Source organism: Salvelinus sp. IW2-2015, linkage group LG19 (assembly GCF_002910315.2).
Source record: "Salvelinus sp. IW2-2015 linkage group LG19, ASM291031v2, whole genome shotgun sequence".
Taxonomy (NCBI): domain Eukaryota; kingdom Metazoa; phylum Chordata; class Actinopteri; order Salmoniformes; family Salmonidae; genus Salvelinus; species Salvelinus sp. IW2-2015.
The window spans coordinates 34,142,596-34,160,596 of NC_036859.1; the positions used below are offsets into that span (position 1 = coordinate 34,142,596).

Here is an 18,001-nt window from a genome sequence, read left to right on the forward strand (position 1 = left end):
CATAAAACACAGGTCATTTCCAATGAACGATCCAAAGAGAGACGACTATAACGAAGAGTTCAGTGGTAATACCACGCTCAACCCTGCTTCGACGGGTTAAATACTCATTGACCCTTTTCTGGAGAAAGTCCCAGTTAATTTCAAGCTCCATTTCTTGGAGAAATTAGAACAGGGAGGTATTTATTTTTATGGAACTCCTCAGCAAGAGCCTTTACTGGTTATGGAAGTCAGTCTCAATTATGCATTAATTACATCACAACGGAAAAAATGAAATCACATGGCTGGATTCCTAGGATGCAAAAGTGTGTATCCAAAATCAAACTATAAAAGGTACATCTACATCAGTTTATATCCAAAATCAAACATGGGCTGTTCCTTACCACCTGAGTGGTGTTCTGTGCTGGTCTCTGCTCAGGAGCGCGTCCCTCCTCCCTGGCCTTCACCGATTGCAGGATGGCAAAGATGTTTTTGGAGAAGTTCTGCAAGAGCATAAGATTTATCAGCACATTGTAAAAAAAAAAAAGGTAGACGTCAGTGTAAAAAAGGTAGGCGAGATATCTACTGTTCTGTTTAATAAGAGAACAGCAGATATCACCACCAAACCAAGGTGAGGTGATGCTGCCACCTGCAGGCATTAAAAGAACACTGAAGTGTGAAAACAGATAAGCCAAAGACTGTTGATCAGCTACGGATATGGACCATTGCCGCCACCCTTCCAAGGCTAGGACTGGGGAAGCTGATCCGAACACGGTAATGTCTACATGGAGTGAATACATGCGTGTTCTTCCCATGTGGCCGGGTTCCTCCTAATAATGGCCGGGTTCCTCCTAATAATGTCCATCTCATTACCTTAACCCATCAGAGCCTAAGCCGGGGGGGGTTCTACTAAGCTATATGGAATTGTATTAAGGTCATACCAAGGATAATTTACATATTTGATTGAATTTTAAGACCCCTTGAAGTATAAAGATATATATATAATAAAATATTATATGAAAAAGTATTTTTGGCCTTACTGCCATTAGCCCATACAAATGCATTGAATAACAGAGTCACTACATGGAACAGATAGTCCCCCAAAAATGTCAAAAGGAATTTGTTCTGAAGTCTCTTCTATATAGCATATATTTTTTTAAATAAAATGTTTGAACATGCATTTAACACCATATTTTTTTGCATTAAAAACAGTCTATAAATACTTCCATACATCTTTTCAACTGGTACCGGGGGACCTTCAGACAAGTCTTGTGAGGCCTGTGGGTGTCCCAGAGCAAAACAGACATGTACAGTACCAGTCAAAAGTTGACACCAACTCATTCAAGGGTTTTTCTATATTATTTGTTTTACCTTGTAGAATAATAGTGAACAGGGATGCAAAGTGGTGAGGGACCAAAAAGGTGACACTAGTGGGAAATGCAGGTTAACTAATTAAACAAAATATGATCTACAATGTAGATTCTACATGATCAGTCTCTGTGTGTAAAATAAAGTGTTTAATGTGAACCTAACTCACAGCTAAAAAAGAAATGTAAAGAAAGCAATCCAAAGTTATTTGTTGCCTAGACTTTACTGCAAATGACACTCAAGTCTTGAGAAAAAAAACACACTAATATTGCAGTTACCATGACAGCCTTTATAATAGAATGCTTGTTACCATGACAGCCTTTATAATAGAATGTTTATAATAGAATGCTTGTGACTACACACATCTAACTATTGCACTTTGGGAAAACATCTTAAAATAGAAATAGAATGAAAAACAGGCATTCTATTTTTGCTCTATTATAGTGGCCACCATGTTAGACATTGATCAAGTTCACAAGGCTACATGTGTGCAAAAATAACTTTCACTGAGTAAAACATTAAATAACCCCCCCCCACCCCCACTCACACACAAGTGTTAMTGTCAAATTCAAACACAAAATAAGCAATCTCTTCGGGCTACACTGCACATTATTACATTGTACACTTTCTGCCTGTTCTACAATATGCCAACAGAGCATGATATCAATTATGCCAACCACGGGTCTCTTTCAGGCAGAGAGTACACCTGGAATACCCATTTTAATCCACTGTATTGAAAAAGGGAAAGTGTGTGGTGTTCCTTTCATCTCAGGCCCAGCTCCAGCTACACTTCATCCCTGAATCCACTTGTTTAACAAGCAACGCCTCATTTTCMCMTAATTCTCTCATTCTGAATATTAACCACATACTGTAGAGGGAAAAYATTAGTTCACAGATAGTGGTTAGTTCGTTAGCTAGTTAACATTTCACWCAGATTCCCAGGGTCCRGTAAGCAACTAACGCATTATAACWTKAKRWACGRCAWGGAGTCGTAKACCAGTGAAAACTATAACGAATTGGTCAGGATACTAATGTTAGCTCATCTGATGTAAAGTTAGCTAGCTAACATTAGCTGTCTGACTTTATTAGCAAGCTMATTTTCACACSATAAACTCAAATATTTCATCAGTTAAGTTGGCTGATGTTGCTCAACATCTCTCTGGCTGGCTAACGAGATACTAAACAATGCTAACAATACTTGTTCCACTAGTTTCTCCCTCACCTCAAACTTTCCAAATGCCACTTGTTTTTCGGTTACAGCTCATGAAGTACACTTCATCAACTTCTAGCCCCCGTCTCCGTGGTCAGGCTTCTCACTTACGCTACCTCTTCGTTATCGTTCAGGGGACGCGCTGCTGTAACTGGCAAACTGCCATTCCACTCTCCCGCTGTCTTTCCAGAGCGCACGCTGATGATGTAACTAGCAAGTTGGTTGTCTCTTCTCTCTTCAGTCGCGTGCTGCATTCTGTTATGTGAACGACTGGCTGAGCCTTGGATACAGCCAGTATTGCTCCAAATGCCATCACTCGTTCGCATACAGCCAGTAGACATCCAAAGCCCCCACCCAAACTTTTCTCATTGGATCTACACTTATCAATAGGTCACCCATTTTGGATTAAAAACGTTGAATTTCGCCAAAAGGAGACTAGTTTGCATCAGAGTGAAAACATCAAAATTATGAAATAACACATATGGGATCATGTAGTAAGCAAAAAAGTATTAAACAAATCTAAATATATTAGAGATTCTTCAACGTAGCCACAATTTGCCTTGACAGCTTTGCAATCTTGGCATTGTCTCAACCAACTTCATGGGGTAGTCACCTGGAAAGCATTTCAATTAACAGGTGTGCCTTTTGTGGAATTTATTTCCTTCTTAATGCATTTGAGCCAATCAGTTGTGACAAGGTAGGGGTGGTATACAGAAGATAGCCCTATTTGGTAAAAGAGCAAGTCCATATTACGGCAAGAACAGCTCAAATAAGCAAAGAGAAACGACAGTCCATCATTACTTTAAGACAAAAAAAGTATTTGAAAAAGTTTCTTCAAGTGCAGTCGCAAAATCCATCAAGCGCTATGATGGAACTGGCTCATGAGGACCGCCACAGGAAAGGAAGACCTAGAGTTACTTCTGCTGCAGAGGATAAGTTCATTGGAGTTACCAGCCTCAGAAATTGGCAATTAACTGCACCTCAGATTGCTGCCCAAATGAATGCTTTAGAGTTCAAGTAACAGACATCTCAACATCAACTATTCAGAGGAGACTGCGTGAATCAGGCCTTCTTGGTCGAATTGTTGCAAAGAAACCACTACTAAAGGACACCAATAAGAAGAGACWTGMTTGATCCAAGAAACACAAGCAATGGACATTAGACCGGTGAAAATCTGTCCTTTGGTCTGATAAGTCCACAAAAACCCYGTGTCTTTGTGAGACGCAGAGTAGGTGAACGGATGATCGCCGCATGTGTGGTTCCCATCGTGACTACCTCGAAGCTGGTTGAGAGAAWGCCAAGAGTGTGCAAAGCTGTCATCAAGGCAAAGGGTGGCTAGTTTGAAGAATCTCAAATATATTTTGATTTGTTTAACATTCTTTTGGTTACTACATGATTTAATGTGTTATTTCATAGTTTTGATGTCTTCACTATTATTCTACAATGTAGAAAATAGTAAAAATAAAGAAAAACCCTTGAATGAGTAGGTGTGTCCAAACATTGACTGGTATTGTATATGTTCGTGAGACAGTCACCATTGCACAGAGGGGTTATATTAGAGTGTAGCTCAAACGGGTCCGACGCTATAGACAGAAGTTGGCAGATCGGTTGTACCAACTTCAGGCGAGTCTCCTGACAYTTGAGATCACAGAGCAAAACACCATCGTGTTCATGAGACTCAGAGGGCTCAATAGTTTGTAGGACAAACCGTTTCAACGCTACATACGATTTTGTGAAAATACCCATTTTTGGGATGTCTCATTGTCTGACAAACACTGCTCTAGCGGTGTCACCTTTCAAGTTCAACATAGGCGGATGAGGTTGATTGTGACGCATCCACAGGGGGATAATGACAGCATGACCCTCGCACCCCATAGTCATAGACACTCTAGTCTAGGGGTTGACCTCTGACCTTTCCAGTGCTCTGTAGGATGGTGGTCCTGGTCCTCCACACCCGCTCCCTGCTGACTATGTCCCTGGTCACGTCCACCTCGGCRTCCACAAAGCTCCTCTGCTTCAGTGTGATATCCTCATCCAGGTCTGTCTTGATGGTGGAGCGCTTCTTGGCCATAATCTTGGCTTTGATGGCGGCGATCTTCTCCACGGACATGGCCTCGGACAGTGACCTGGGGGCAGAGGTGATCTCTATTAGCCCTTATTTCACCAGCTAAGATGACAGAACACATGAATAATTAGATGGGTGCTTACATTTGTCCTATTTTACACACGTACAAGTGTATATTATATGCATGTGTGATTTGGAAATGTTTTCGTTATTTTTGCACTTTCCCACTCCCCTGAGATGATMATTTAGTGGGGAGAAGAAAGAAAATAGAAAAAAAGCTAATAAAAAGCTAGGCTSCCTCAAGTAGAAATTAATGTTTGGGGTTGATTGAGCAGCGAATTTAAATAATAAAGTGTTTAGTGAATAAGGCAAGGTTCCTGGTTTGTATTTATGTCAGCCTGCTCTCATTGGGATACCTTAGCTTCTTAAAACCTGTGTAGCAACGGTGAATGGCTTCATGATAAAGGCCCACATTTTGTAACTACGGACGTTCAATGACAGTACCTTCATACCCATCCTAACGCTAGTCATAAGACTGCTCTACTCAAGGCAACAGCAGATTATAAACATTACTAGGTACTTTCATCCATTGCTTAGGACCTATATTTTTGGTTTATTGTGTTTTGGTATTTTTAACAAATCTATACTCGCAATTCAGCTTGATACTGCCAGTTGCATTGTGTTGTTGAACCATAAAAAATAAAAATAAATAAAAATAAAAGCAACTGGATGATGGAAGGGTGTAGGCGCCTCATACCTGATCTGGTCAGTTTGCACTATGCCCTCTTTGTGGCCCTCCAGTCTAGCAGCCAGACGCTCCTTGTCCAGTCGCACTCGTTCCTCATCCTAGATAACAACAGAATGTGTTMGAATGGTAAAATGCTCCRTATGATAAAAGACAACCATGTATTCAATTTCTGCAGGGATCATATTCTCAAAATGTATGAATTCACTGTACTGTAAATTGCTTTGGATARAATTGTCTTAACAGGCAAGTTATCTGGCATCTTGTTAAACAGGATACCTATAGAGAATTCCTTTAGAGCTGAGGAGAACGTTCTATAAAGAACTGAGCTGAGGAGTCTGAATGGCACCGGTCAAAGATAYTACATACCTCAATCCTTGGTTTTTTGGCTTCAGATGACACCTCATCTGCTGCTCGTTTGACTGATGCAATAAAGGATWAATTAGCCAACTTGTGCAAAATTATGCAATACCTTTCCAATTATAATCTGCACAATATCTAAAATGACTCTCACCAAGCTGATTACATGTGCAACACAGGCCAATGGTGAATAGTATATTAGGCCTTACAGCATGGACTGTTGATATATCCGTTTCAAGGGAACACATTTTCTAATATACAKGGATTAAATCATTCAATCAATGGAAGAGTTGTCATATTCAAAATGCTAAAACTACCTTGCGTTGGCCTTTGCAAACCAATCTCTATGGGGGCACTTCTGTCGATACTTGTCGAAGTAGCTGTGAAGAGAAATCAAAATGGAAATTGCTTTAGTACAATAATTTCAATGGAATCAACGTGTGTGCATTAATTTCACGGTGTTAAATCTGATTTGGTTTCAATTTATACTTACAACTTTCCCCATTGAGATAGGAYAGCAAGCCCTTTCTATCAGGTCTTCTGACAACCGGAATGTTTTCTGTCTTAGGGGGTGATCAGAAAACCCATGTAAATCACAGTGAAATACAACACAATTTACCAAGGTCACAACAACGCCTCTGGCAATGACAATCAATAGACCACTGGCAACACTTAAGACAGAACATCCAYGACACATGGCAGCAGTATTCAACTAACTCTATACAACTCTCACTTGCAGTGAGGACATGAAGTCTACTTACTGCAGCCCTTCGCACGTAGGATGGATGAGGGAGATGCACATTGTTGAGCAGGAACAAAATGGAGTCCAGAGTATAGTACTCCTTGGGCTGACCCTCCTTTCCAGTTCTGAAAATCATTACATTCAGCTTAAGCGTTGCAAAATTAAAAATAACTTTCCCAAAATTCCTAGGTTTTCCAGAAATGTTTGTTAGAAGATTCACGGAATAAACATGAAATCGGGAATCCTTCGACCAGGATTTTTTGAAAACCAGGGAATGTTGGGAAAGTTAAAATAATTTTGCAACACTAGTCAGCGTTGACCAGTAGTTTTGCCCATTGTCTACAGTTCTTTCAGTAAAATCCAGGTGCCCTCTTGTGGAACTAATCTGGAATTTAGTCACAATGCATGTATTAATAGTGAAGGCTTAGATAAATAGTTTAAATCCTGTATTTTRTTAATGACGTTACACACAAATAGTGACCAGCTGTGACGACTATGTCACAGCTTTTCAATGACACTTCCAAATGGTCCAACTTGTTGGGTTAAAATGAGGTTGTCCAACTATTTCATGTCATACGGCCTGAACGACTGCTTGTTCTGCAAAAACCAGGAAATACTTAGCTGACACAAAACATCAAAGTAATGTCTAGCTGGCAAGCTAGAAATGTAAAAACATGGTGACAGGTACGGTCACCCGAGGAAATCAATAATAGYTAACGTTAGTTGCAATACTGTAACTTAACTACGGCGGGTTTRCAAGCATGACAGCTGGCTTATGACAACGTTGCCTGGGTAGTTGCTTTTGCACAAAGCAATTAACGTTAGATAGTTAGCTAACGTGCTAGTTAAACCCCCCAAACTAACAATAAATGATAAYTGCATGTGCTATCTTTCGGTGCAAATAGTAGCTAGCACCTTTTAAACACGGCAAGAAAAGTTCTGGCATCAACAACCTTATCTCGCTAACATTAGCTATTAACGTTACTAGCTAGCCTAGCTACAACAGGCCGACTGAAGCGAGTAATTTACCAATTTATAMGCTAATTTAACATACCCCCAAATGACATAGTTAGTCTTGACATTTTTGGGCCAAGAGAACTCTCCAAAGATAACTTCGTCTCCTTTGGCGACGATTTCTTTTTTCTGGATGTTGTATTGGCGAAGAACACTCAACACGTCCGCCATCTTCACTTGTCTTCATGTAACTAGCGAGCGTGATTGCAAGGCCCCCAGTCACCTATCAACATAATCCAATGTGGTCTCACAGAATGCCTGATCCCAATTTCCTGTTGTATTTGTGTTCCGTGTCAATGGATAGGTCTATTCTGAACACAAATTGCATTACATTTCACTTTTTATTATCTCTGTTCTCCATATATAAAATGCATAAATGTATCATAATTMATTCATGGCCATTATGACTCAAAACAATTTGAATTCCCTTTTATAGCCACAAAATACTTGCTTGCCTTCTCTGTAAAAGGTACATTTGGTAAAGTAAATACACACATAGTAAAGAAATGTCCATGAAATACTTTATTAAGGTTGTCTTGTCTAAATTAGGGTTGATCTGAAATGACAGAAGACAGAAAATAACAATTCAATAAACCACAGTTAATACTTTCCACTTCCGCTATTTTAGCTTCAGCCATCATTCTCCCATTGAATTGACTGCTAAAAGGTAAACGCATTTTAGTATTATCCCATTTTATTTATTCAATATTTGAAGAATTATAAAGCATTGCATTTTAAATATCTASAGTGTTACACAAGTATGACAAAGATACATTCAGTGGGATCTATTACARTGGAAAAGTAGCTAGTGAGTTTCTATGGAACATTAGTAACTGACATTCTAACATTAGTGCTTGTTTATCATAAACCTCCTACACTGGAATACTTTTWATGTGCGTCTAGCAGCTTCAGTCTTCAGACTATTAAATGGCCTTGTTTAGACCTTCAAAAACATGATATAGCAATAGAAAAAGCCATTGGTAATGCATAAAATCAATAGATTCCAGGGTCGTGATCATTAGGCACCAAATAGAAAACCAATTGAAACAGGGAAGGACTTCCTGCAAATGTCCAATAAGAAACGTTAATTTTCAATTTTCCATTGTACAAGATTTTAAACCTTTTCGAACGTCTGCCCTAATGAACATGACCCAGGGAATAAACCAATTTTGCAGGTTTGCCAAAAACTGCCAGTGACAATGATGACAGTCACTCTCTCATCTCTTGGCATCAAAKACTTCCTTGTTTTGACTTGTGACAAAGCAAAATAAACTAAATGGATTCGCATGTTACATGTTTAAGTGCACCAAGTCTATTCTATTATGAGTTTGACCTAATAAAAAACCAAAAAATATATACTGCAATCAAACAAAATAAGTTGATTAGTCTTCTATATAGTGATTAGACCAATTGAAGAAGACAAAAGGGACAAGGGGAGGCAGGTTGCCTAGCGGTTAAGCACATTGGGATAGTAACCAAAAGGTCACTGGTTCGAATCCCTGAACAGACTAAGTGAAATATCTGTTGATTTTCTCCACACAGGATAAGTGAGTTTGCTAAATGATGAAAATTGACAAGATTAAAAAGGGCTCCATGTTCACATCAAACTTGCTATAACATATCAAAGGAGATTGGTGGCACCTTAATTGGGGTGGACAGGCTTGTAGTAATGACTGAAGTGAAATGGTGTTCCAACCATTATTTTGAGCCATCCTCCAGTGGTAGATGTATATAGGGATTCCTTCATACATAAACCCCCCTACATATTTATTTGGATGGTGAATCTAAAACTTTGAATTTGGCTCTATACTCCAGCATTTTGGATTTGAGCTCAAATGTTACATATGAGGTGTGAGTATTTATTTGATTTATTTAACTAGGTAAGTCAGTTAAGAACAAATTCTTATTTGCAACGACGRCCTACCCCGGTCAAACTCTAACCCAGATGACGCTGGGACAGTTGTGCACCGCCCTATGGGACTCCCAATCACGGCCGGTTGTGATACAGCCTGGAATCTAACCAGGGTCTGTAGTGACACCTCTAGCATGGAGAGGCAGTGCCTTAGACCGCTGTGCCACTCGGGAGCCCAAAAAGTACAGATGTCACTTTTTATTTGAGAGTATTTTCATCTTTTTACCRTTTAGAAATGAAAGCACATTATGCATCATTACCCCCAAGACATGCTAACCTCTCAACATGACCAATAGGGAGATCTTATAATTTTTTTGAGGTTATGATATTTATGATAAATTGAAGAAATCGTTATTGTAAATATCAATTTTTTTTTTTTTTATCCGCTCTCTGCGTCGTTTCAAGCCACATCCATTTCAAGGTATTTCCACCAATTCTCTCCATATTCTTCTTTCTCGTCTTTGCACTGTCCAGAATCTGTTCTCAGATCAGGTCCAGGGCTARGTTACGGATGACCTCTATGGCTCCCAGGTCAAAGCCGCAGAGGTCCASCATGCCCCTGTCCTCGGCGGGGTCAGCGATGGATAGGCCGTTGGAGGTCAACCCACACACCATAAGTTTGGAGAAGATACCCATTTTCTAGCAAAACCAAAACACAATCGAGACTCTTTTATATTCATATACTTTGCATACTGTCTATTCACACCATTATATATACACACACACAGTGCCTTTGGAAAGTATTCAGACCCCTTGACTTTTCCCACATTTTGATACGTTACAGACTTATACTAAAATTGATTAAATGAAATGTTTTCCTCAATCTACACGACACCCCATAATGACAAAGCAAAAACAGATTTAGAAATGTATWACAAAAAACAACAACAAAAAACACCTTGTTTACGTAAGTATTCAGACACTTTGCTATGAGACTAAAAATTGAGCTCAGGTGCATCCAGTTTCCACTGATCATCCTTGAGATGGACTCCAATCAAGTTGAAGAAACACATGTGGTAAATTCACACCTGCATATACAGTGCCTTGCAAAAGTATTCACCCCCTTGCGTTTTTCCTATTTTGTCATTTAAATTTATTTTTATTTGGATTTCATGTAAAGGACATACACAAAGTAGTCCAAATTTGTGAAGTTAATCTTTTTATAAAAAATTATAAAAAATAAAAAACGGAAAAGTGGTGCGTGCATATGTATCGGCCCCTTTGCTATGAAGATCCTAAATAAGATCTGGTGCAACCAATTACCTTCAGAAGTCACATAATTAGTTAAAGTCCACCTGTGTGCAATCTAAGTGTCATATATATATATACACACACACAAGACACACACACATTGGGAGGACACTGAGACGTGAGTAAAGCACACACACCACACACACAGCAGCGAGCACAGCACACACACACAGCACACACACAGAGTGAGGAGACATCGAGAGTCACAGGTTCACACATCAGCACACAGCAGGGGGAGCCCACACACACAGCACACAGCAAATCAGGCCACACGGGCAATCCGTGAGTAATACACATGGGCACACACGACACGGCCAAAAAAATTAACGGGATCCCTGGGTGGTGTTTCTGGAGTGAAACCGGCTGGTCTCTTTCAAGAGAAGATAATTCGCAATCAAAATAACTTCACAGATTCTTCATTGTAAGGGTTTAAACCTGTTTCCATGCTTGGTTCAATGAACCATAAACAAATTAATGAACATGCACCTGTGGAACTGTCATTAAGACAACAAACAGCTTACAGACGGTAGGCAATTAAGGTCACAGTTATGAAAACTTAGGACACTAAAGAAGGCCTTTTACTGACTCTGAAAAACATCAAAAGAAAGATGCCCAGGGTTCTGGCTCATCTGCGTGAACGTGCGTTTAGGCATGCTGCAAGGAGGCATGAGGACTGCAGATAAGGCCAGGGCAATAAATTGCAATGACGTACTGTGAACGCCTAAGACGGCGCTACAGGACGGACAGCTGATCGTCCTCGGCAGTGGCAGACCCAGGTGTAACACCTGCACAGGATCGGTACATCGAACATCACACTCGCGGACAGAATGGCAACAACAACGGCCCGAGTTACACCAGGAACACACAATCCCTCCATCAGTGCTCAGGACTGTCCGCAATAGGCTGAGAGGCGGGACTGAGGGCTTGAAGGCATGTTGTAAAAGGCAGCATTTCCTCACCAGACATCACCGGCAACAACATCGCCTATGGGCACAAACCCACTGTCGCTGGAGCAGACAGGACTGGGCAAAAAGTGCTCTCCACTGACGAGTCGCGTTTTGTTCACCTAGGGGTGATGGTGGATTCGCATTTATCATCGAGGAATGAGCGTTACATCGAGGCTGGTCATTTGGAGGTGGAGGGTCCGTCATGGTCTGGGGCGGTGTGTATCAAGCATCATCGACTGAGCTTGTTGTCAATTGCAGGCAAACTCAACACTGTGCGTTACAGGGAAGACATCCTCCCTTCATGTGGTACCCCTTCCTGCAGGCTCATCCTGACATGACCTCCAGCATGACAATGCCACCAGCCATTAATGCTCGTTCTGTGCGTGATTCCTGCAAGACAGGAATGTCAGTGTTTCTCCACAACCAGCGAAGAGCCGCGGATCTTAATCCCATTGAGCACGTCTGGGACCTGTTGGATCGGAGGTGGAGGGTAGGGCCATTCCCCCCAGAAATGTCCGGGAACTTGCGAGGTGCCTTGGTGGAAGAGTGGGGTAACAATCTCACAGCAAGAACTGGCAAATCTGGTACAGTCCATGAGGAGGAGATGGCCACTGCGAGTACTTAATTGCAGCTGGTGGCCACACCAGATACTGACTGTTACTTTTGATCCCCCCTTCGCTCAGGGACACATTATTCAATTTCTGTTAGTCACATGTCTGTTGAACTTGTTTAGTTTATGTCTCAGTTATTTAATATTGTTATGTTCATACAAATATTTACACATGTTAAGTTAATGAAAATAAACGCAGCGAGAGGATGTTTTTTTTTGCCGAGATATAGATAGATACATACATATACATACACAAAACCTGTGTAAAATACAGTTGAAGTCGGAAGTTTACATACACTTACGTTGGAGTCATTAAAAATCATTTCTCAACCACTCCACAAATTTCTTGTTAACAAACTATAGTTTTGGCAAGTCGGTTAGGACACCTACTTTGTGCATGACACAAGCAATTTTTCCAACAATTGTTTAAAGACAGATTATTTCACTGTATCACAATTCCAGTGGGTCAGAAGTTTACATACACTAAGTTGACTGTGCCTTTAAACAGCTTGGAAAATTCCAGAAAATGATGTCATGGCTTTAGAAGTTTCTGATAGGCTAATTGACATCATTTGAGTCAATTGGAGGTGTAGCTGTGGATGTATTTCAAGGCCTACCTTCAAACTCAGTGCCTCTTTGCTTGACATCATTGGAAAATCCAAAGAAATCAGCCAAGACCTCAGAAAAAAAATTGTAGACCTCCACAAGTCTGGTTCATCCTTGGGAGCAATTTCCAAACGCCTGAAGGTGCCACATTAATCTGTACAAATAATAGTACGCAAGTATAAACACCTTGGGACCACACAGCCGTCATACCGCTCAGGAAGGAGACACATTATGTTTCCTAGAGATGAACGTACGAATTGTCCGTAGAGCTCCGGGACAGGATTGTGTCGAGGCACAGATCTGGGGAAGGGAACCAAAACATTTCTGCAGCATTGAAGGTCCCCAATAACACAGTGGCCTCCATCATTTTTAAATGGAAGAAGTTTGGAACCATCAAGACTCTTCCTAGAGGTGGCCGCCCGGACAAACTGATCATTCGGGGGAGAAGGGCCTAGGTGACTAAGAACCCGATGGTCACTGACAGGGCTCCAGAGTTCCTCTGTGGAGATGGGAGAACCTTCCAGAAGGACAACCATCTCTGCAGCACTCCACCATTCAGGCCTTTATGGTAAAGTGGCCAGACAGAAGCCATTCCTCAGTAAAAGGTACATGACAACCAACTTGGGAGTTTGCCAAAAGGCACCTAAAAGGACTCTCAGACTATGAGAAACAAGATTCTCTGGTCTGACAAAACCAAGATTGAACTCTTTGGCCTGAATGCCAAGTGTCACATCTGGAGGAAACCTGAGACCATTCCTATGGTGAAGCACGGTGGCGGCAGCATCATGCTGTGCGGATGTTTTTCAGCGGAAGGGACTGGGAGACTAGTCAGGATCAAGACAAAGATGATCGGAGCAAAGTAGAGAGAGATCCTTGATGAAAACCTGCTCCAGAGTGCTCAGGACCTCAGACTGGGGCGAAGGTTCACCTTCCAACAGAACAATGACCCTAAGCAAACAGACAAGACAACGCAGGAGTGGCTTCGGGACAAGTCTCAGAAAGTCCTTGAGTGACCCAACCAGAGCCTGGACTTGAACCCGATCGAACATATCTGGAGACCTGAAAATAGCTGTGAAGCAACGCTCCCCATCCAACCTTAGAGGATCTGTACAAAAGAATGGGAGAAACTCCCCAAATACAGGGTGTGCCAAGCTTGTATCGTCATACCCAAGAAGACTTGAGGCTGTAATCAGTGCCAAAGGTGCGTCAACAAAGTACTGAGTAAAGGGTCTGAATACTTACGTAAATGGAATATTTAGAATAAATTATCAAACATTCCTACAAACATGTTTTTGCTTTGTCATTATGGGGTATTGCGTGAAGATTGATGCAAAAAACAATTTAATCAATTTTAGAATAAGGCTGTGACTTAACAAAATATGGAAAAAGTCAAGGCGTCTGAATACTTTCCGAATGCACTGTATATATACACACAGTACAAATCAAAAGTTTGGACASACCTACTCATTCAAGGGTTTTTCTTTATTTTTACTATTTTCGACACTGTCTAATAATACTGAACATCAAAACTATGAAATGACAAAAATGGAATCATGTAGTAACCAAAAAAAAGTGTTAAACAAATCAAAATATATTTTTCACCGCCAGTCTCCTCTGAAACAGTTGATGTTACCTGAACTCTGAGGCTGGTAACACTAATGAACTTATCATCTGCCAGCAGACCGGTAAACTCTTAGGTGTCTTCCTTTTCTGTGGCGGTCCTCATGAGAGCCAGTTTCATCATAGCGCCTTGATGGTTTTTGCGACTGCCACTTGAAGAAAACTTTCAAAGTTCTTGAAATGTTCCATATTGACTGAACCTTCATGTCTTAAAAGTAATGATGGACTGTCATTTCTCTTTGCTTATTTGAGCTGTTCTTGCCATAATAGACTTGGTTTTTCGCAAGTAGGTTCTATCTTCTGGCTATACAACCCTACCTTGTCACAACACAGCTGATTGGCTCAAATGCGGCGTTAAGAAGGAAAGAAATTCCACAAATTAACTCTTTAACAAGGCCACCACCTGTTAAATGCATTCCAGTGACGACCTCATGAAAGCTAGTTAGTGTGCAAAGCTGTCATCAAGCCAAAGGGTGGCTACTTGAAGAATCAAAAATATATTTGATTTGGTTTAACACTTTTTTTGGTTACTACATGATTCCATGTTTGTTATTTCATAGTTTTGATGTTCAGTATTATTAGGACAGCTGTCGGAAAATAGTTAAAAATGAAAGAAAAACCCTTGAATGAGTAGGTGTGTCCAAACTTTCTTAAAATTTATTTGTGGGACTTTGTTTGTATATATGAGTGCATTCGGAATAGTATTCAGACGCCTTGCACTTTTTCTCATATTTTGTTAATTCACAGCCTATTCTAAATAATTGATTAGATATTGTGTTTTTTGCTTCAATCTTCACACAATTCCCATAATGGACAAAGCAAAAAACATGTTTTGTAGGAAACTCTGCGCAGCAGGTTTTCATCAAGGATCTCTCTACTTTGCTCCGATCATCTTTGTCTTGATCCTGACTAGTCTCCCAGTTCCCTTCCGCTGAAAAACATCCACACAGCATGATGCTGCCGCCACCGTGCTTCACCTAAGAATGGTCTCAGGTTTCCTCCAGATGTGACACTTGGCATTCAGGCCAAAGAGTTCAATCTTGGGTTTGTCAGACCAGAGAATCTTGTTTCTCATAGTCTGAGAGTCCTTTTAGGTGCCTTTTGCAAAAATCCAAGTTGGTTGTCATGTACCGTTTACTGAGGATGGCTTCTGTCTGGCCACTTTACCATAAAGGCCTGAATGGTGGAGTGACTGCAGAGATGGTTGGGTCCTCTCTAGAAGGTTCTCCCATCTCCACAGAGGAACTCTGGAGCCCTGTCAGTCTGACCATCGGGGTTCTTAGATCACCTAGCCCTTCTCCCCCGAATGATCAGTTTGTCCGGGCGGCCAGCTCTAGGAATGAGTCTATGGCGCTTCCCAAATTCTCTCCATTTTAAAAATGGATGGAGGCCACCTGTTATTTGGGACGCCCTCAATGCTGCAGAAATGTTTGAGTTCCCTTCCCCGATCTGTGCCTCGACACAATTCCTGTCCCGCGAGCTCTCGTTCGTTACGTTCATCTCCTAGGAAACATAATGTGTCTCCTTCCTGAGCGCGTATGACGGCTGTGTGGTCCCAAGGTGTTTATTAACTGCGTACTAGTATTTGTACAGATTAAATGTGGCACCTTTCAGGCGTTGGAAATTGCCCCAAGGATGAACCAGACGTGTTGTGCGATGTCTACAATTTTTTTTCTGAGGTCTTGCTGATTTCTTTGATTTTTCCAATGATGTCAGCAAAGAGCACTGATTTGTGAAGGTAGGTCCTGAAATATCATCCACAGTATCACCTCCAATGATCAATAGTCAAACGCCATTCAGAAAACTTCTAATGCCATGACATCATTTTCTGGAATTTTCCAAGGCTGTTTAAAGGCACAGTCACTTAGTGTTTGTAAACTTTCTGACCCACTGAAGTTGTGATGACAGTGAAAATAATCTGTTCTTTAACAATTGTTGGAAAATTGCTTGTGGTCATGCACCAAAGTAGGTGTCTCTAACCTTGACTTGCCAAAACTATGTTTTAACAAGAAATGTTGTTGAGTTGGTTTGAAGAAACTGATTTTTAATGACTCCACGTAAGTGTATGTAAACTTCGGACTGTCACACTGTATTTTACACAGGTTTTTGTATGTTAGTAGTATCTATACTATATCTCGGCCCAAACAAAAACATTCCTCTCGCTGCTGTTTATTTTCCATGTAACTCTAACCCATTGTGTAAATATTTGTATGAACATAACAATATTAAATAACTGAGACTGAAACTAACAAGTCACACAGACATGTGACGTACAGAAATTGAATAATGTGTCCTGAGCAAAGGGGGGGGTAACTCAAAAGTAACAGTCCTAGTATCTGTGTGCTGGCCACCAGGCTGCATTAAGTACTGCAGTTGCATCTCCTCCTCATGGACCTTGGCTACCAGATTGTCCAGTTCTTGCTGTGAGATCGTTACCCCACTCTTCACCAAGGCACCTGCCAAGTTCCGGACATTCTGGGGGAATGGCCCTTAGCCCTCACCCTGCCGATCCAACCAGGTCCCAGAGTGCTCAATGGGATTAAGATGCCGGTGCTCTTCGCTGGTTTGTGGCCAGAACACTGACATTCCTGTCTGCAGGGAATCACGCCACAGAACGAGCAGTTTATGGCTGCGTGGCAGTTGGTCATGTCTGGAGGGTCATGGTCAGGATGAGCCTGCAGGAAGGGGTACCATCAGTCGAAGGGGAGGATGTCTCTTCCTGTAACGCACTGTTTTGAGTTTGCCTGCAATGACACACAAGCTCAGTCCGATTGATGCTGATACACACCGCCCCAGCCATGACGGACCCTCCACCTCCAAATGATCCAGGCTCTGCCGTAACGCTCATTCCTTCGCATTTAAAATGCGAATCCGACCATCACCCTAGCGTGAGAACAATAACCGCGACCTCGTCAGTGAGAGCACTTTTTGCCAGTTCCTGTCTGGCTGCCAAGCGACATGGGTTTGTGCCCATAGGCGATGTTGTTGCCGGTGATGTCTGGTGAGGAATTGCGCTGTACAACATGCCTACAAAGCCCTCAGTCCGCCTCTCAGCCTAATTGCGGACAGTCTGGAGCCACTGATGGAGGGATTGTGTGTTCCTGGGCTAAACTCGGGCCGTTGTTGTTTGCCAGTTCTGTCCGCAGGTGTGATGTTCGATTGTACCGATCCTGTGCAGGGTGTTACACGTGTCTTGGCCACTGCGAGGACCGATCAAGCTCTGTCCGTCCTGTAGCGCCTCTTAGGCGTCTCACAGTACGGTCATTGCAATTTATTGCCCTGCCTTACTCTGCAGTCCTCATCCTCCTTGCAGCATTGCCTAAAGCAGTTCACGCAGATGAGCAGGAACCCCTGGGCATCTTCTTTGATGGTTTTTCAGAGTCAGTAGAAAGGCCTCTTTAGTGTTCCTAAGTTTTCATTAACTGTGACCTTTAAATTGCCTACCGTCTGCTAAGCTGTTTAGTGTCTTAATGGACATTCCACAGCGTGCATGTTCATTAATTGTTTAGGCGTTCATTGAAAAGCATGGGAAAACAGTGTTTAAACCCTTTACAATGAAGATCTGATCTCGCTCT

At 41.5% G+C, this 18,001-nt stretch overlaps 2 protein-coding genes across 4 annotated transcripts in view; both read right to left on the reverse strand.

Annotated features, from left to right (window-relative positions):
- cdc73 (cell division cycle 73, Paf1/RNA polymerase II complex component, homolog (S. cerevisiae)) overlaps window positions 1-7,685 on the reverse strand; it is a 34,652-nt gene extending 26,967 nt beyond the window's left edge. The window contains exons 1-8 of the mRNA XM_024009410.2: window positions 7,521-7,685; window positions 6,486-6,591; window positions 6,218-6,287; window positions 6,042-6,104; window positions 5,734-5,786; window positions 5,377-5,465; window positions 4,467-4,680; window positions 381-479 (exon numbers count right to left, since the gene is read on the reverse strand). Coding sequence (XP_023865178.1) covers window positions 381-479; window positions 4,467-4,680; window positions 5,377-5,465; window positions 5,734-5,786; window positions 6,042-6,104; window positions 6,218-6,287; window positions 6,486-6,591; window positions 7,521-7,651 — 825 coding nt within the window. The 5' untranslated portion in view covers window positions 7,652-7,685. The remainder of the gene's footprint in view (window positions 1-380; window positions 480-4,466; window positions 4,681-5,376; window positions 5,466-5,733; window positions 5,787-6,041; window positions 6,105-6,217; window positions 6,288-6,485; window positions 6,592-7,520) is intronic.
- A 299-nt stretch (window positions 7,686-7,984) lies between these two features.
- Window positions 7,985-18,001, reverse strand: part of ro60 (Ro60, Y RNA binding protein) — a 29,574-nt gene continuing 19,557 nt past the window's right edge. For all 3 annotated transcript variants that reach the window (XM_070449009.1, XM_024010044.2, XM_024010046.2), the window contains one exon: window positions 7,985-10,031. In XM_070449009.1, the coding sequence (XP_070305110.1) occupies window positions 9,876-10,031 (156 nt within the window). In that variant the 3' untranslated portion in view covers window positions 7,985-9,875. The remainder of the gene's footprint in view (window positions 10,032-18,001) is intronic.